Consider the following 20,264-nt stretch of genomic DNA (forward strand, 5'->3'; position numbering starts at 1 on the left):
GTATTTTGTTCAGTTTGCAGCAGATATGACATTTATGTTACTCAGAATCAACATATATGCTGCTTAGCAAGCCTCACTCAATATGCATTTTCCTTTTCATTTCTGATTTTTCTTCCACTGAAAGTGGCATTTCAATAACAGCTATTATTTCAAGCTCCAAGAGGGATGATATGCTTTCAATCGATCTATCTTCCCCATGTCGGTACTGCTTCGTAAGCCCTATCAATTCTTCCCCTATTTTGTGTTGTTTGTGAGGTTGGATCGAATAAGGTTGCCATTTTGTATTCACCCACCTTTCGAGTCAGTCGAAACCTACATATAGAACTTACGGATCTATAGATGAATTGACAAGAACTCGCTTGCTGGATCGACAAGATGACACTCATTCAGGCATCGCAGCCTCATGAGTCATGACCTTCGTTCATATAAAATGCAGCATGCCACTATCATCACCATCAATGCACCAGACCAGCCATTGTGTTCTATGTATGTTTTGAGATCAACCAACTTTCATTCATGCGTCGACGCTTTCATTTACTTAAGTTAGGATGGCTTCAATAGCCTACTTTACGCAGACTGTTTGCTGCAAAAGCTTTCCCTGTTCAAAACATGTCATCTTCATAAAATAGAAAGGCAAGAAAAAGTTTGACACATTGAAATGTCTGATTGGTTGGTGCAAAAGTGAACTGATTGCTAATAGAAGTTTTGCAAAAGTCACCAAAATGCAAAGTTCTTTTGATATTATTCCTGAAAATAAGTTCAAACATGACTTTCATATTTTTATGAACCCTTGCAGTGCTTCTTTGTGGCTGCCTCCAAAGACCAGCCAATCATGTAACAAATCATCCTTCAACAATGATGCAGGTAGGACATATCGATGATAAATGAGAGATATCTGGGAAGGGAAGGTCAGAAAACGAAATTAGGTACCAAGCTGAAAAATTGCTGCACATTCTTTACCCTTCACTCTGAATCTGTCAAAACCACGATAGAAAACGATCGAGAAGGATTATGATTAAATTAAAACAGTTCATAAAATGTCTACAATTTGTATCCCGTTACAACAACCATAACATGAATTCTTCCAATCAAATATCCTGACCCTACAGAATTCTTAAAAGCCCGAGGAAGTTCCATGAGGATGAAGCTATCTTACAGCATACAAGCCCAGCGAGATCCCAGAAATCAGTTTAAAGTTAAATATAAATCTCACAGGCACTAGCATAAATCAGGGGATTCCACACCTAGCATAGGTGCAGATTATGTAATCAAATGAAATATGGTACAAATTAAGCACCGCTTGAGCTATCATATCTTTCTTACTTGCCCTCTGTTGAGCTTATTGCTGTGCTTGTTTTCAACACTTCCACTTCAACTTCCTTCCGAGCCCTGTACTTGTATCTCTGAGCGAAAAATAGAAAAGCACAGAAATTGATCAAGCTCAAAACTGCCAATAACCAGTACAAGTAATCGAACCTCCCAGTATTTATGTTCTGGGAAAGCCATGATTGGCGCCCCTCGGCCTCATTCCCGGTGACTGATTTCACAATGTTGTTCAATATGGTGGCCACGAAGCAGCCCAGACCACCAGCAACGGCAGCATAAGCCGACCCAACACTCCTCATGGCATCCGGAGCCTCCTCATAGAGGAACTCAAGCAGACCCACAATGCAAAACACTTCAGCTACTCCAATCAAGCAGTACTGTATCAACAACCAGTAGGCACTCAGATTGGGCATTGGAGAGAGGAAAAGAGCCTGATATCCATGTTTGATGGCATAATTCCTTCTGTACCTCTCAAAAACCCCAGCCCATGCCACTGATAAAATAGATATTGCCAGGCCGAGGCCTACTCTTTGAAGCTGAGATGCGCCCTGACGGCGACCTGTAATGCAGCGTGCCAAAGGTACAAAGGTGGAATAATAGAGGGCCAGGATGAGAAAGATGCTTAGGGCAGGAAACACAGGCATGCAAGTGACTGGAAGTTTCAGATGACCCATATGTTTGTTCATAGTATAAGCTTGTTGGACTGACAAGGTCAAATACTCGGTCAATATTACGCTAAGCATTATCGTGCAGGTTGGTACTGGTAGAAGTTTCAGTAGTATCTTAACCTCTTCAACTTGTGTTACAGTGCAGAGCCTCCAGGGACTAGGATCTGCACCATCCTCTTTCAGTTGCAGAGCTGCCTTGTCTAACCACCTAAGAAATCAAAATTCTGATACATCATCAATTGCACACTGACAGTATTTTTAAAGGAAAAATAAGTCATCTAGCTATTGATAAGAAGAACTGAATGCAAATATGCTTATATATGGAGATAACAAATCATCAGAAGTCTCAACTATGCATGCAAATGATGCAGTGAGAAATTAGAGAACTGATGGATATATAAATTCAGCTTAAAAAAAGAGGGAGGAAAGAAAGAAAGAACAATAGAGAGTGTGCACAAACTGGATAATACCTGAAGCCATCGGTGTGCTCTATCTTCCCACTACCCTTGATGGCAGATCTTTTGCCAGGGACCTCATACAGGCCAATAAAGTCACTGCTGGAGAAGGGCACATTTCTCTTCCTGAAAGCAGCAACAAGGACTTGAGCAACACGCGTGAGAGGACTGCCTCCTGGTAGCCTATGCCTGTACAGAGGTGTGCCAAGAAAGAAGATCACATTTGAAATGCCCATTGCTATGGCCAAAGAACCAAAGGCAGAAGCCCATCCATGTTTCATTTGAATGTATACCACCATGGTGAAAGCCGCAATTGCTCCAATGGTGACAGAAAGATAAAACAAGTTGAAAAACCTATCTAAGTGAGCCCTGTAGTCTCTACTCCTCTCATCAAACTGATCAGCTCCAAAAGATGACACGCAAGGCCTTATCCCCGCAGCTCCAAAAGAAGTTATGTAAAGAACTATATAGAGGTATAGCATCTGCCATGGTTTTGCTGGTTCACACGTGCCCAGGAGTATAGAAAGCTGATCACACTGAGCCTGATTTGGTACAAAGATGCTCATTGTGGCACATAATGTTATTCCTGTCAAGCCCTGGATAATACAATAAAATAACATCATTAGACATCTAAATAAGTAAGCTAAGATTAGGAATTGATGATTATTGAAAGCGGATGGATTGATGGACACTTTGACAGCTTGCCGCTTGGAAGGGGAAAAATGGCATTGGTAGCACCATAAAAGGAAAATAAGTCTATGAAACTTTTTGAAAGACATTTATGTACAATAGGAGAGACATCATGAATAAATAATGATAGTCTAATGATCTCGAAAGCATGGATAATTAGAAAAATATTATGTCTTATATGAAGTAATTAGACTTAAGCTATATGAGACGGTTGCATGCTATCCACCAGAGCAAACATTAGCAAATTATTTTTGATAACCAGCAGCACCACATGGCGCATCATGTGTCAAGATTGTTTAGAACAAGTTGCAGGATCTTAACATCATCAGATACTAAAGAGGGGTAAATCAATGCAACCATAGCTTCTTCAAGGTTAGTTAAGAGACAGCAGAAACATAAAGACTCACTGTGGTTGTCCAGTGATATGAGCTACTCAAGTTAGGCTCAAATATATGCTCAATCAGGCTCAGCTTGATAACAATCAAAATTCTGTGTCATCAGATATTGGAAAGGGGTAGGGTAATGTAGGGACAGATTCTTAATGGTCAGTGTAATGGGTAGTGTAAATATAAAAAGTTGCTTTCAATAGACCTGTCGATTGCTCGAACTCAGCTTTAGTACAAGCTTGCGCAGGTTGGGCTTGATAAATCAGACACCCCATGTATGGAGCACTTAAGGTGAGAAAGTCCAGCCTATCGGTCAGCTTATCGACACTACTCCCATCATTTGTTCTCTTGCCTCCCACCCATCCAGCTAATTGATTTTGCCACCAGCCACCGCTGCCACTTAATTCTCCACCCAAAGTCCCAACCCTCCACTATCGCATCCTCTGCTCCCTTCCTCTTCAATCTCCACTCACCCACCTCCAACCATGATCAAGCCTTGTCACTCATCACCTTCTCTGCTCCTCCCTCTCTACTCCAAGTGCTTTCCCCACATCCTACTACCATCAAGCCTGGCCTCAACACATCATAAACTTCTTGAGGGTCAATTTAAGCTTGAGCTGAATTTAAACCAAGCTTGATTTAGTATTGATATAAGATCAAATTGATTTTGGCTTGATTTAAGGTTATCAAGCCAATCAAAGTAGGCCTGAATCAGGTTCAGTTCAGTGCTGGGCTCAATTAACTTGATCGAAAGATAAATAAGCCAAGCTTCATCTCAATCTTCAGGCTCAGAATTAATTTCAAGCAGAGGTTCATGAGAACCACGCTTGATCGAGCTTGGCTCAGTTACAAACCCCTACTCTCCATGAAACTCTGGAGAAAGGGATATGGAGGGAATACAGAAAATTCTGTCATCCATAAGTATGCATCATGAGCTCAAACAGCGTTTCATATATATCCAACTTGGAGCTTTAGATTTCTTAAGAACTTCTCAAAGGAAGATCATATTCCCTTACAGAAGGGGAAACATGTACACTAGCTATGAAGAAAGAGGAAGAAATAGCAAAAGAAGTTGAAAAAAAAAGCAGGTTATCAAAGTTCTTACCACAAGATAGATAGTAGTGAAGATTGCTATCGTCCAATATCTACCAAGGTAAGCATCAGCCAGAAATCCACCAAGCACGGATGAGGCTTGTGATATACCCAGGAAATTGTTAACCACATTTGCAGAGCTATTAAATGGGCGGTGCATGACATAAAACATGAATGTCACCATGTTCACAGACAGGCCAAAGTAGGCCATCCTCTCTGCCATCTCATTACCTGACCACACAAATATCCAACTTACAGTTTGGTCAACTATAGTGGAAAATCCAACAAAGATGTTGCAAAATTTCCGGGAAGAAGCAAAAAACACATGAATTAGAATGTTATGACAATAAAATGGAGTTCCTAACTAAACTTGGACAAAAAGAAGAACAGAGACATTCAGTATCAACACATAAAAAAATCAAACTGATCACAAAGCCAAATGCTTTTTTCTCATAATTGAACACCGAAAGAAGGAATAAAAGAACTTTCTATAAAGATAAGTTTCTTTCTGGTTTTACTAATGTGCCGGTTTATAATTGATAGGACATATATAACATGCTGTTTGATACAAAATAGCAGAGGACTCACCTGATTCGGAAAAAAAAATCCAGTTAAATTGATAGCAGATGAAAGAAAAACAATAAATATACCTCAGATTCTCGACTAAATAGAAGCCAAAAATAATAATAAAAAAAAAAACAAATTTTGAAGCAACTGCGGTAGAGATGGTAAACCGAAAATGAAGAATGCTGCAATCCAGCCGCCGGTCTTGGAAAGATCTTCAATCGGCTTCCCTCTTATATTCACTGGCGTCGTACCACCAGAGACATAGTCCCCGCCGATCGCCGCCGGAAACCGCCTCTCATCACTCTCCGCGAAATAAATCCCCAGCTTCTTCCGCCGCGCCAACTCCAGCATCCCCTCCCCCGCCACCGGCGATCTCTCCGGCGACCGGATCTCCTTCGTCTCCATCCCTCAGGCACCAAAAAGAACCATTTTTTTCCCAACAAAGGAAGAATCAGGGAGTCCTGGAGATCAACTTGAAGCCCGGGTTTCCATCAAGTACGGGAATTTCAGGGCTCCTCCCATCTGGGGTGAGGGAGGGATCACAGAAATGGGGTGGGCGGGCATTAAAGGTGTTGCCCAACCAACAATCCTGTTAGACGGTGGGGACTGGGACAATAAATGGAGTGAAGGAACGCAGAGAGAGAGAGAGAGAGGAGAAAGACGGCATTAATGGCCTCAGCTGTGAGGGAGGTGAGCTGGTGAGGATCCATGGTCGCGGACCGTTGGATCGTCCTGAACTCAATCTCTCTCCGTCGCTCTCAATGGGGACCCAAGCCCTACCGTTTCCACAGGTGACAAACCCTAACCAAAGGGAGAACAAAAATATCTTCGTCGCTTCTCGACGCCATTGGAGACCGGAGAGGTAGACGCCGCAAAAGCTCTCTCTCTCTCTAGTGCGCATATAGTTCTCTATGCGGGACTATGATCCACCGTTAATAGCGCCAGATGAGCCGTTTAGCGGCGCATATAGTTCTCTATGCGGGAATATGATCCACCGTTAATAGCGCCAGATGAGCCGTCTTGTTCGCCTATATAGTTTTTTTAAAAAAATTATAATTTTTTTTTGCATGAATACCCTCCTAAATACCTAATTTTACATAAATACCTTCACAAATTAATATTTAAAATACTTATTTTGCTATTCTATTTTTTTTATTCTTATTTTTTTGCCTATATATCCACTCCATCTAACACCGTTAAAGAATTAACAGTTTCAAATTAAAATGACTAAAATACTCTTAATGGGTACATATGCAAAAAAAAAACATCTATAAGACGATCGCGATGGAAGACAAAAAAGTAATTTCAAAATTTTGTTTTATTTTTTAATTAAAATAAATATGAGTTTTATTAGCGGCGCCGGTGTTAGAAGAACCGTTGTATTAGGAGCATTTGCTAAAAACAGTGTTTTATGAGAATACAGGAATAAGTATAAATTTTAAGAGTATATTCACGTAAATTTAATTTTTTAGAAGAATTTTCATACAAAAAATCCAACTAGATATACTTCATGATAGTGCATCATACGCTCGTCTCAAATTATTGCCCTGTGCAACTTCTTATGGTTTGTTCTTGTCGTGCACCAGCACCGCAGATATGATGCGCATGGTGTAGAATATAATTTCTACTGTTATTGCCATGGTATGTTGATAATTTGGTATTCAACCACATTTCATACATCTCACTAGTCCTACAAGTTACATCCGTCCCTTGTATCATTGGGATGAGACAAGTTTTATATCAATGAAATAGGCATTCTCTAGCATTCTGATTCCTTTAGGGTGGAAACTGAAAATGATGTTAAAATTTCAAAATCAAATCAAATCTTCATGAGAGGAATAAGGAAAGGGCAAGCTCTCTTGCCTAGCTCAAATTATACTAACTTTGCGCCTGGCAAGTCATAAAAAGTTGTGATTTATAACCATTTTATCATGATTCTAGGTTTTGGACAATTAGATGAACCATTATCCATGATTATAACCTTGTTATGACTTTCTTTTTTTTTTTTATTGAACCCTGTTACGAGTTTCAGGAGTCATTAATGGATCTAAAGGGATGCAGCCAAGATCACAGACCTGATACTTTTCGCACATAAAACTACAACTACTTCTGAGGCCTTAAATGCTGCCATCGTAAACATGGAACCACCGAAGGTGGGGATCCATGAATACATATCCATCTTGATAAATGAGCTCCGTGAGATGAAGGGAAACAGGCATACGGAGAATCCAAGCTATAATTTCCCTTGCACTAAAACCTTGCAACATCAAGTATCATGAAGATCCAAGATCATTGAAATGCTCATCTCAACTGTTCGCATTTATGATGGCAACGGAGAAGAAGAGATTTCTGGTAATATAATATGTTCTCCTTCTTGGCTTCTTAATACTACTAGTAGCATGGTATGTCATATCGAATCAAATCGGACGGTATGGAATATACTATGCTGCATTAATTCGATATTGGTATGGACGGCGTATTGACACTCGGTATGCCAAAAAATTTTCATATTGTACCATACCGATATTTTTCTACTGTGGCACCAATACAGAGTTCGATACCGAGACGGCGAATTTTGATTGGTAGCATTCCCATATTCAAAATAAGAGATCAAAGATAGGCAAATATTCCATGTTATGATATGCTGATCGAGTAGACGACATCTCAATAAGTGATGATTTGAATTAGTCACTAAGGCACGACTTTATGGCTTGATGCATGCTGCTAGTCAAAACAGATGCCCTATAATAATTGTAATCATTTTCTTTCCTGATGCTTGAACCAATCTGAGAGGGCATGCTATATTGACTATTTGTTGCTTCTGCCTTAAATTTAGGGGTTTGTGTTTTTCTCTTTGTAATGCTATGTTTACTAATGAATGATATATCTACAAATGCATAGAATTTGAAAAATGAATGTGTAGGAAGTTGGTTTAAGTAGTGGGATATAATTTGACTTAGGGTACTCTAGTAAATAGCCAAAACCTATTATACTACCTTGTCATTAGTCAAAGTCTCAACAACTTTACTGGAACAAATCTTTTATAACTCTATCTGTAGCCTGTAGGAAGTCTCTATAATTAAGTGCTTAGTAAATTTTGATTTAAAGTTGCATGCAATAGATGAAGCAGGAGGCTTCAAGTGAAAAGTAAATCTTAAAAAGTTCTTTTCTTGTTTTAAAAAATATTTACACTAGACTTGTATTGGGACCTTGAGATAATTTAGATTAAAGAAAGAGTCTGAAAATACTTTTTTTTTCTTTTTTTTTACTTTGATGCACTATATATTAGATTAATTCAAATTTATCCAAGACAATTATGAAGAGATTGGTTGTATATCTGGATTGGACTATCATCCACCTTTTGCATTAGAGCAAGATGGCATTTATCTTAAAAGGAGCATCCACCATAATGTTTCTCGAGCAGAACCGGTCATGAGCTGAGCTTTATATCTAAATTGTATTTATTTTTACTCAAATTTTAGATCAAATTTATTTAAAATTTAATATTTTTTATACTGAACAAAATAAATATGTTTTCATAACTTTTTTTTAAAACAAAAAGTAGACATTCCATACTGATCATTTTGAGCTAAAATCAAATTTTTTGTTCAATCTATTATCAACTTTAAGCGCGAACAGTTGATGTTATTGGACCGTGATTGTGCACTTTTCTTGTGTCCATCCGTCGGATTATCTACTGCACGGGTCTTAAAATACTTCGGCTGTGGCCGTTTATCATTCTGCACAAATCTCAAAGCAAATAGGGTGATCGGACATATCATATCTATAATATTTTATTACGATGGTAAGTATGAAATTTTACCGACGCAAGAGAGCACGGCATAGCACGTGTGATGGCTTTTTATGTAAACGAAACTGGAGGTCTGGCTTTCTACCACCTGGCTTTTTACCGAGCTTAAAGCTTTCTCATCAGTCCAGCCCGTCTTCCATCGTTTCGTATGCCTCTTTCCGTCCATTTCTTTTTTTTGGCTCTTTTCATGCGATTTGGTCGCTTAATGCGGAAGGAAAAAAGTGGGATGATCTTCTAGGTTATCGATGATGGTGGCCGCATCAATGAAGAGGGGTAGTAAGGGTTTGGGAGATTTGAAAATCTCAGAGCAACCACTTCGATGAGAGACGGCGGTGCTCTCCATCTCTTATGACGCCCTTTTCCTACTTCTCTTCTTCTGGATTCAATGGTGTTCTTCATTCGCTCCCGAAACCCTAATTTCTGAGTTCTCGCCAGACCATAACCTCAGAGCTCCCCCACGAGCCGGCCGGGAATGGAGTCGTCGAAGAAACGCGCAGGGTCGAGGGAAGACGACGACCCGGCAGCTTCCTTCCCCGAGCTGCTCAACTTCTGCGCCAGGGCCCAAACGCTGATCGCCGAGCTCCTCCTCCTCTCCGATCGGATCCCCGCGGAGTTCCTTGATCGCCGCTTCGACCCCGTGCTCTTCGACCTCAGGTGCGCCAGTTTCTGAGAGCCGATTAATTGCATTCGAATCACCTTCTTGTTTCAAATGTCTCTTCTTTTATTTGTCTTTCAGTAATTTCTTAAAAAGCTAACACTGGGCGTATTTTGTCTCGTACAAACACGAAATATGTGACTCTTGGTCACTTCCCCTCTCTCTCTATCTCTATTTCTTAAATTGGCTTTCTTGTCTAATGCATTTTAAGATTTAATTTCTTAGCAGGTAATTACTTGTCTCAAACAGCATAAAATTTAATTTCTGATCTATCATAATATTTCTAGTACTGAAATAACGAGGACTAGTTTTAGCGAGACCGAAGTGCTCCAATTATGAGTACGCCGAGACCAAAGGTGGGCTTGGGATTTATTTATTTGCTTGCTGTTATTGGGCTAATTAAACCACGGGGATCTATTTGTGAGTTATTTTCTTTGAGAGAGAGAGAGAGAGCTATTCTTTTGGATTTGAACAGAGATTTCAGAATTTTGTAATGCTCTTCCAGCATACACGTTGATGGCAAGCAAAGTAGAAGTTGACATTACACTTATGGATGTTGTGGAAGTATCTATCATCGCTCTGGAGCTGGGGGTGTTGGGTAATAAAATTTATTTAATGTCCACATAATGTACTCATTAGATTGAAATCTGGAAAAAGGAACTTCTGCACTTATAAAATTTCTTTTTTCTTTATATTAACATGCAAAGCAGGTTTCTCAGGCCATAAGCTATTATCAGTCTACTAGGTAGTCGCCTGAAAGCCCAGGTGTGTGCTTTATGGTTCATGGATAATCGGGCATTGTATTTGGTTGCGTGCTAGTTATAAATTCATGGCATATGAGTAGCATGGTCATAATCATGATTAACTTAAGCCTCCCCCCTTTCTTTTAATAAGAGAAGGCAATAAATATAACTGCTATTTATTTATTAATTTGTGGATTAATCAGTAAGCCATCTATTCTTCACTCATTTGAATGTCTCATTTCCAATTCAATATTTTTAGGTATTTTGACTCCCCCAATGATTTTGAGTCAAGGATTGAAGGGAATGAGGAACTGGAAGCACTAGAAGATTGTCTTCGGGAATCTTGTTCTGCTTATATGCAGAGATTTTTTCTTCTGATGAGTGGTGCTGTTATTTACCATTTGGAGCTACTTAAATACCTAAATGACCTTCAGGTATGCTCTTACTTAATCCTGGATGAGTGACAAAAACCTCCTAAAGGCATCAGTAAGCATGTATTATTTGTATTTGGAATCTACAAATGTTTCTAGTCACCTATAGGTTTCAAATTGCTTGCAGTGTGATCCACTTCATCTTTCTCTTTGGAACTTATTGAAATTGTTTATTATTAGATCTGGCAAATAAAACTGCTGAACAATTGCATTGGATGTTACTGAAGATGTGAATAGACCATTTTTTTAAAGCAGAATGCTAGATACACTTGGAGTGTTAGAGGTATTGGTGAATAATGCAAGAGAAGAATTGCGAGTCTTGTCATCTAACAGTAAAATTTTTTGATCACTCTGATTTAGGAAAGCAAGAATTGGTCATATAAAAGTAGAGAGCTAGGCTAGTTTTAAGAAATTTTAGATGCTACCTGCTGTGCCCCTCTAAAAAATTGTAAAAGAATCCGAAATATCTTCTCCTACATGCTTATCTTCTTTACACTCTTCAATATTCTTCTCATGCGCTTTAGTATTATCTTTTTGTAAAAATTAATCCTAAAGTTATTTTTTTCGCTGTAACCTTAGTTGCTGTTGAGCCTTAGAAAGTTTAGGAGTAGGAACTAAGCAAGGAAGGAAGTGAAGGGCATCTAACACCTTAGCCCATCCTTTTTATGGTCCTTATCTCCTCTGGGTTTGTGGAACTGGATAGGAGTCGAGGTGTATTAGCTCTAGGTAGTTCATTTTTTGTAAGTTTAGGCCTCTGTGTAGTTATTGGCTCTACCTTCTTCGTAGCAATGTTAGTAGTGCCGGCTGTCTTCACATATTATTAGGAGCCTGCATTGTGTGACTAGGGATATTGGCTCTTGTCCACAATAGCATATTATTGTAGCTTTGGATCGGTACTTATGAATCCAATGCTTGATTCTCAAGCTTTGATATAGGTGATTAAAATATGTTGCATTTGGTTTGCAACCTCTTGGAATGCAATTTTTCATTTGAAGTGACCTTGCTCAATGCTGCTGCTTATGATGCTTTCCTTTGCTTTTGCTTTATGCTTCCTTGCTATATGATTAAATAGGACCCAAGTCAAATTTGGTGATTCTCATTTTGTGTGAACACGCTTTTCCTAACACTTCATGAAAACCTTTCATACTGTCCTAGTGGTCTTAGTCTAACTCATTTTTGCTATTTGTAAGTTTAGGCCTTTGTATAAGTTGGTGGCTCTAGCTTCTGTCTACCAATGCTAATAGTGTCAGTTGACTTCACATATTGTTAAGAGCAAGGTTTGCCGTCTCGGTACCGAACTCTGTATCGGTGCTACACTAGCACAGTGTCGGTACGGTACGAATTTTTTTGACGTACCGAATGTCAGTACGCCACCCATACCGGGTATTGATACCGAACTGATACGGTATGGTATACCCTGTACTGCCCGGTTCGGGCAGTACAACGTGCCTTGATTAAGAGCCTGAATTGTGTTGCTAGGGATATCGTCCCCATTCGCACATTATTGCAACGTTGGATCACCATCTATTGATCCAACCCTTGATCCCCAAGTTTTGGTACGGGTGATAAAATGTTGCATTGGTTTGCAACATCTTGGAATGCCATTTTTCATTTGAAGCAACCTTGCCCGTTGTTGTTGCTTATGATGCTTTCCTTTGCTATTTGCTTTAGCTTCCTTGCTACGATTAAACAACAAGAAGGACCCATGTCAAATTTGTGATTCTCATTCTGTGAGCATTCTTTTCCTAACACTTCTTGAAAACCTACGAACTATCTCAGTGGTCTTATGCTAACTCATTTTTGCTACATGCGCAAATGTTAGCTCATCCATTTTGGCTAAGCACTTTCTGTTGTTTGTCATAGAATTTTTCTACGTTTCATATTTCTTTTTCTCTTAAACGATAATCTTTAGAGGCAAAACTCTCTGCATTTCCTTGACTTCTAGTGCATAATCCCTAACTTTTTCCAATATAAATTTACCTTAAGCGGCCTTGTGGTGGTGGCACTTAAATTGCTTTTGCCTTTTAGGAAAAAAATGGGAACTAGTTGGCATGTCTAACATTTCAAGGAATTGATTATAAATGCCTAAGAAACTATGGGATAGAGAATAAATATTTTTTCTCTCTACTTGTTTCCGGACGTATAAAACAATGACAGCTAAGAGGACTCTGCATGAGGATACTACTTTTAAGTGCTATCATGAGGTATTCAGTTGCTTGGATGAGTCAATAAAGCACTTCGTGCTTATTGCCAAGTCCCTTGCTGCAGATCTGAAATTCAATAGGCTTAATATTGATGCTGCTTGATTGCCGGATAAATTGTTAAGAAGTTAAATATAATTATACCATCATTGTATTGTATTTAATTAGCTCTGTAATTTAATAGGTAGACTTATAAATAAAAGAAACACTACTTATGTTGGTCATCAAGTCTATTTTGATATAGATGCATTTTGTCATACAGGAAGGTTTGTATGGGCAGTCTACACTAGATAGAGTATTGGATAATCAATATGGACGACAATTGCTGACGGAATCAATAGCACTGTTTGGATGCATGCTGATACTGATGGAGCACTGTTTGAGTGGCCATTTGCGAGAGAAGCTTCTTGTGGCACATCTACGCCATGACTGCTGTTTTGACTCTCCAAATCTAGAGCACATATGCTTGATTTGTCGTGCCCACATGCCTCCATCTGGCCCATTTCATCATAGCGGTTCACCTTTTGTAAACTCCGGTATGGTTTCTGTACAAAAGACTGAAGATCTCTTTGCAAGATTTCCATTTCCCAAATTGGTGGTGGATGCTGTTATACATCGTTTGCGGAATGATGACTTGTACAATCAAGTACACCACTATCCAGATCCACAGCACCGAACTGTGGCATTATCATTACAGAGTGGATACCTGTATATTCTGTTATTCTATTCTCCAGAGTTTCTACGCAATGGTTTTGTCATGCGAGAGATTGTTGATCGGTTCTTTAGAGATTGTTGGGTGGTTCCAATATTTTTACATTTTGTGGTAGATCTGTTTGTGTCATGGGATGCATATAAAGAAGCAAAAGCATCATTATCCTCTAGTGTTTCTCCAACATTTATACGGGACTGCTGTCAATATCATTGCACTAAGGTTGGTATCATGTACATTTGAAATATGACGCCTAATAGCTGACTATGGGTACTTTTCTTTTTTTTCAATTTTGACTTTTTGACAGCAGATATGTCTCACATTTCCTATCTAAGTTGGTCTTAACTTAATAAAAGAACATGTTTGTAGTTTCCTCATTAAATTGATCCTCATTCAAGAGAAAGTGACTATAGTGCATCACTTTGATTCTCATGCATCTTTCTGTTTTATTTATTGTAAAATTAAGTTTTATCTGCTTGTGGACTAAATTATGTGCACCATGATGTGTTTATTGAACCTTCCCACTTTCATAACTTCAGATATAATTTTGTTTATGTGATTATTTGTTTCTTTATTGTTACAGAATTTTCTTTTTCCTACATAGTCTTTTGAACTTGGTCATATTTATCTTGCAGGTTACGCATCTCTCATCAGAGTTGGGTTCAGTTCTCTCAAATTGTGTTTTAATCAAAGATTATGTGCTAGATAACTCTCAATATCTAATTTCCTTGGTCAGAGATTGCAATATTGCATTGCGCTGGGTTTTGCTTCACAGAGCTGTGAGTCCTGAGTCAGATTTGTCAATCTGCTTCATTCAACCATGTTAACTGCAGCTTGAAAATAATCGAAGAACTTCTTGGCTTGGTTTTTTTGTGCCTTACAAGTTACAACCCCATATTTGCTTGTCATTGTTGTACTTAAGGTTGTTATGTTTTTGGTCTCTCCTGACTTAATGATGCCATATTCATGAAATTGTAGAGCGGCGACAAAAGATCGAGGGACATAGTAACTTCTGTAGGACTCGCACTGCAAGTTGATGAAGACAATCTGTTACAGCTGCTACTGAAGACCTCCCAAGTGACGATTTATTTTCACAGAAATTTCTTTGGTCGATTTATTTGTCTTGACAAAGTTCCATTTCAGATATTTGACATTGATCACCAAATTTTACACATCACAGCTTGAGTTCAAGGTGAAGCAGCTCTATGTGGAGCTTTTGGAAAGCAAAGAAGCTTTGTGGCTTGAAAAGAAGCACTGTGTTTCTAACTGCATAGAAGAATTATCTGTGCACTGTTTTGGCTCTTGGGTAAGTACTGATATACTTCTATAATAACTTAATGATTTAAGCATGTTATTTCTGTGAACTGTCTTGAGAGTACTTCTATTTGGAGGGACAATATTTCAGTTTGGATTTTTGGCTTGCAATATATGTCTTAGAGATGGATGTGTTTGTGTGTGTGTGTGTTTTTTTCTTTTGAAGTAAACAGGGAGGCAAAGCCACCCAGATGTGGTTGCGTATTTAAACGTTGTTCTCTTCGCTTTACCACACACCCATCTCATCTAAGGAATCCTTGATGGTTGGTTTCCTCTTGCATGAGCTAAAACACTGATACCAATAAGATAGCCATTCATGTCACTATGCTATTTAACATCAATCCCGTCTCTCTTTAAAAATTTCCTGCCAGAAAATTCCACATCAATTTAAAGGATCGAAATCAGGTATTCAGGTTCAGAGATGGTCATAAATCATTCTCATGGATGGACTGCTTATATCATGATCTTCAAAGCCAAACCCCCCTAGACTTGTTTCCTATTTTTTCTAATCCCTGCACAGCAAGCTGCTTTTCAAGGAGAGCTAATGCTTAGGCTTGTTGGGTGTTTTGGTTTAACACTGCTTCACACCCAAAAAGAAGCGAGCTATGTCTCAGCTAAGCTTGGATATGACAGTCTTCTTTCACTTCTTGACAATGAAGTAAGACCAAGCTTATGAGCTTATCATCATAGGTCGGACCGTCGGAACAAGTTGACAGGATCCTCTTTTTTATGTCCCCATGCCGTCACACAAGAGGGACATGGGGGCACAAAACAAAAAGGAAGAGAGGGATGGGGTTTTTCTCTTTTTTGGCATAGCAGACCACCCTATGGGAGGCCCACATGATGGGCTATGAGCTCAGTGGTAGAGCGCATCCTTGATAATTGCATCGTTGTGCTTGGGCTTTAAGGTTTCTCAGCCGCATGGATAGTTCAATGTGTTCAGCACACCTGACGTAGAGTTGCGAATTATCCAAGACAGATTACATGGTGTACCCCTGTTCGAATTGGCCAGTTTAATTTTTAGGTTCATTCCCAACTTTTCATCCATGTGAACATGAGTTATCTTTGCCGCCAAACTTTTCAATCCATTCGAAGGTACTGGTCTTAGTATTTGCACATGAAATGTTCATGTGACAACGGTTTGGCACTTCTAAGCACATTATAATTTGATCTACCTTGGTTTTATTTGGTCGGGCATGTTGTCATCTAAGTCTCATTTTTGAACAAAAGAATCACTCAACACTACTTTTTTTCCCTATATCATTTTGTTGTTTGACTAATTCTGGTTATGAGATAACAACATGAGGTGCATTTTGAATAATCTTAGCTTATAGGCAAACTTTTTTTTTGTGTGTGTGTGTGTGTTTGAGCACAGACACGTGGCACCATTTCTGTGGAAATGACTGCAATATGGGTCTCCATTGAAGTGAGAGAATGGAAGTAAATTTCTCTTTTGAATGCAAAAATAGATCTTTAACTAATCTTTTATACTTTTTTGCCTATTAAATTATGGCCGAGTTATTGAAATGCGTTTATATGTATTTCCTTAACATTGAATAAATTAACCTGTTCCTTAAGTCTTGCAAGCATTAATTGATTTTCATGATATAGGTTTCATCATGCAAAATCAAGAATGAAAGCCTGAATGATTGGTTTCAAAAATTGTCAACAGAGGTCAGTGGTCCCATTTTAGTTATTGCTTTACTCATTTTCTTTTAATAAATATTAATTTATTCATATTTTGTTATTTCATGGCCTATATATACAAGAACAATATAGAGGGCGAGCCTTGGTGCAATGGTAAGGTTGCTCCGTTGTGACTTGGGTGTCACTCGTTTGAAATACAAAAACCGCCTATCCGCATGTTGTGTACATCTGACCCTTCCGAGATCCTACAGTGCCGGAAACCTCATGCACTAGGCTATCCCTTTTTGTATGTACAAAAGAATATAATGAAGTAACCATGCAACATGCATGTTGTGTAATGAGGAAACTAACAAAAAAATCAACATGATAATCTGTTGCACTCTTCCCATTCCTTTGATGCATTATAGAAAGTTATAATTAGTTGGTAATCATTACAGAGAGGACAAATAAGTGAATATGTTAACTCTGTTATTTTCTAAGACAAATTTACTATTTCTAGCTAAGATCCAGAAGTTATTCTTGATTATTGTGGACGTTGTTGAAGTCAAGATTCGCCATTTCGGTATTGAACCCCGTACTGGTGCCACACTAGCACTGTGTTGGTATGGTACAGGGTTTTTTTGGGTACTGAGTATTGATACGCCACCAGTGTTGGGTATCGGCACCAAACCGGTATTGTACGATACGTCCTGTACCTTCTGGTTTGGGCCGGTATGGCGAACCATGGTTGGAGTTATAGCGTTTCTTGCCATTTGCTTCCATGGTAAATAGTACTTAAGCTAACAATATAGACCTAAGAATTGGATAGGGAGATTAGTTTAATAATAGATGAGCTCAATCATGTACATTCTGCAATATATATATGTTTGTTTTTGTGTGTGTATATATATATGTGCATGTGTGTGTGTGTGTATACATATGAATATATGGAGATGTCTCAAGCATGTAATGAGGCAGATGATTTACATTAGCATTATTCTTTGCACTAGCATGCAAAAGCAATCGCTCTCTGTTTCATTTACAGCAAATTATTAGAGTTAAAAGCTTATACAAGAGGCTCTATGTGAAGTACTTAAAGCATATAATTGAGCAACATGTAATTTATTGTAACTATTGAATACCTTACAAAGAATAATTTCCTCTGTACTGGCAAATGTTTGATGTCTATAGCTGACATTAGCATAAGCACCTATAATCACAGGTCTTATTTTGATTTATCTTCTCCTGTGTTTGATTCATCTTCTTTTCTTCTTGTTGTGGAGGAGAGATCCTTGGGCTCATACATGATCATTTATTGAATATTTTTTTCATAAAAAAATATAAAAAATGCTTCTATTTTTGTAGTTATTTTTTGCTGGATGTTAGGATCGATCATGACTATTTTCTTTTGCAGGTTCAGTCATTAGACTGTACAAGAACTGGAAGTTCAAGCAGAGCAATCTATCGTGTATTATCTGCACTGAAGGATCTCGAGCAATTCTGTCAAGTAAAATCTTTTCCCCTTATAACATTGAAGGACTCACTTATAATGCAATATTAAACTTGTCAGCATCCTTAATATGTGACTACATCTTTATATTTGGCAGTTGTCGTGTTTATATCTGTATTGCGATTGTTAGTTCGATGATTTGGTTGGGTTCAATGTGCAAATCAGTCTCTTACAAGGTTTGTTGTACTAGCACCAGTACCATAGTTGTACCTTACCAATATGGTATGGTATAGCTCCGTACTGAAATGGGGTTAGGAGACCCTTTTCTCACATGCAGCCATGGTACAGCCGGAAATCAGGTGGTATGGTTAGTACAACACGAAACCAAGTGAAATCGTAGGCTCCACCCAGTACAGGCCGGTTTGGCCCCTGTGTTGTACCAAATCTTGGTATTATATTGGTACCCTACCGGCTTAGTATAGTACGCTTAGTACGGGGTGTTACAGGTCGATATAGTGAACCATGGTCACATATTTAAATTATTAAGAAATCACTATTCTTCAAAAAGGCAGTTAATTTTCTTTTTTTCCCCTATTGCAATTGCAAAGTTAGTGGTTTGTTGAAGCAAATGCCATGCATGGAATGATTTTTCCCTAATGGTCCTCAACATGTGCAAGGCAGTCACTCAACCTTGATGGCACTTGAGGAGAATGATCATGTTAGGAAGTTTGTAGAGCTCTATTATTCTCTATAATTCTCTTAGTTATTCTAGTTCTGCTAGAATTTCTTGATTTATATACTATTCTTTTAACCATTTCATGAACAGTTTATATTACAGTGGCCTCTGGTATATTTAGGAGATGCCCTTCCATGTAACCACTCTTCTCCTTCATAGGCAAGAACAATTCTTTTGCATGCTTTGTTGCTCTTTTAATGAACTAAGTAACTGGATGAACATCCTGAGTCACCAAAAATTATCCAATAATTAACATGTGCCCCTAAGTTGACATGCACTAAACTTGTCAAACATAGGGCCTAGTTGATGCAAGTAGCAAGTCTTCTGTTTTGGTTGGGTTGGTTTGAATAAAACAAAAGATCAGCAGTGAAGTTTATTCGGTCCTTATATGCTGTCCAGGGTAATGGTGGTCATGTGTTAAAGATAAAGATGAATATGAAGGCCTACCTACCAACCTCTTGGTTTTCTTGCAAGAAAGAACCAAAGTGTACAAAATAATTTCGGTCAAAATGTTTCTTCAATCAGCTCTGATGTCTACTTTGTTGTATTTGGAATTATTACTTCTTTAGATATTTCTATTTGTTTCAGGTAAACCTTAAATATGCTTCAAACTTTAGTTCTGCTTCATATTTTTAACACACGGAAATTATATATTCAACTAAGATCTCATTGGCCACAAGTGTTCACCACCTGACCTTCGCCTTCGTCATTTGCTGCAACCACTTCTTTCCTTGTTTTCCACCGCCCATGGCTGCATTGCTTGCTCCATGCTCGCTAGCCACCACTTTTTACTCGGTGCCACTACCACCATCACAACCCAGGCTGCCCATTCATGGTGATAATATTAAAGAGGAGGGGAGCAGTATAAGTAGTCTCGCTTTCATAGAATGGCTGAATGCCCTACAAAGACAGATGACACCCAAATATATTTTCTTTATGATCAATTTGTGATCATAATGGAGCCTACAGATTTCTGTTCTCCCTTTTTCTTTCTATTCACTGTGATAAATTTTCATTTAGAGAACAAATGGTTGGTGAGGAGGTAGGGTGGTAGAGATTTTATACCAATGCATATGCGATTCTTTTAGCAGGCCAAGTTCTAGGCTTGACCTAGAATAATGTAACATTATTAGAGGAGACTCAAGTCTGACCCGTTGTTCCCCACAATAAATATTGAATATATAGCGCATCTGAGTTATAATCAATGATGAAGTTATTTTCTAGTGTTACAGTATAAAGGAATATTGTTATTATTAAAAGCATGGTATGCTGTACCGGTCGGTACCAGGCGTACTGTACCCGTACCGATGGATACCGGTATCGGTACGCTAGTGTTGGTACGCCTAGCATACCGCATATCATACCGTACCGATACTCGGTACGCCTATGCTAGTGCGGCACCGG

The 20,264-nt window shown here is 38.6% G+C and overlaps 2 protein-coding genes across 26 annotated transcripts in view; one reads left to right on the forward strand and one right to left on the reverse strand.

Moving 5' to 3' along the window:
• Positions 1–991: 991 nt before the first annotated feature.
• Positions 992–6,087, reverse strand: LOC103712389 (Major facilitator superfamily protein). Its single transcript, XM_008798902.5, has 4 exons — positions 5,352–6,087; positions 4,631–4,848; positions 2,465–3,045; positions 992–2,202 (listed from the first exon to the last, which is right to left on the reverse strand). Exons 1-4 carry the CDS (start codon positions 5,587–5,589, stop codon positions 1,320–1,322), a joined length of 1,920 nt encoding a protein of 639 aa, XP_008797124.3. The 5' UTR covers positions 5,590–6,087; the 3' UTR covers positions 992–1,319.
• A 2,996-nt stretch (positions 6,088–9,083) lies between these two features.
• Positions 9,084–20,264, forward strand: part of LOC103712390 (uncharacterized) — a 54,192-nt gene continuing 43,011 nt past the window's right edge. For 7 of the 25 annotated variants that reach the window (XR_015976944.2, XM_088719455.2, XM_088719461.2 and 4 more), the window contains exons 1-8: positions 9,097–9,649; positions 10,653–10,827; positions 13,270–13,956; positions 14,370–14,513; positions 14,713–14,811; positions 14,915–15,040; positions 16,660–16,722; positions 18,089–18,181. Coding sequence is in view for 20 of the 25 variants with exons in the window: in XM_088719455.2 (XP_088575581.2) it covers positions 9,468–9,649; positions 10,653–10,827; positions 13,270–13,956; positions 14,370–14,513; positions 14,713–14,811; positions 14,915–15,040; positions 16,660–16,722; positions 18,089–18,181 (1,569 nt within the window). In the remaining 5 variants the exon portion in view is untranslated. Of the gene's footprint in view, positions 9,650–9,687; positions 10,007–10,155; positions 10,249–10,360; positions 10,416–10,652; positions 10,828–13,269; positions 13,957–14,369; positions 14,514–14,712; positions 14,812–14,914; positions 15,041–16,659; positions 16,723–18,088; positions 18,182–20,264 lie in introns of those variants that run through there. The other 18 variants (XR_015976942.2, XM_088719448.2, XM_088719451.2 and 15 more) reach the window with 10 other exon arrangements.

The sequence above is a fragment of the Phoenix dactylifera genome, chromosome 4 (assembly GCF_051530095.1).
Source record: "Phoenix dactylifera cultivar Ajwa chromosome 4, Ajwa_hap1_PhDact_Kaust_v1.1, whole genome shotgun sequence".
NCBI classification, from domain to species: Eukaryota; Viridiplantae; Streptophyta; class Magnoliopsida; order Arecales; family Arecaceae; genus Phoenix; species Phoenix dactylifera.

What these genes read in the sequence shown, in the direction of transcription:
- LOC103712389 (XM_008798902.5), bottom strand. Translation starts at nt 5,589, where the DNA reads ATGGAGACGAAGGAGATCCGGTCGCCGGAGAGATCGCCGGTGGCGGGG. An exon ending in TGCAGCATTCTTCATTTTCG is followed by an intron (nt 4,849 to 5,351) that starts GTTTACCATCTC and finishes TTGTGTGGTCAG; the next exon opens with GTAATGAGATGGCAGAGAGG. An exon ending in GAGCACACCGATGGCTTCAG is followed by an intron (nt 2,203 to 2,464) that starts GTATTATCCAGT and finishes TTGATTTCTTAG; the next exon opens with GTGGTTAGACAAGGCAGCTC.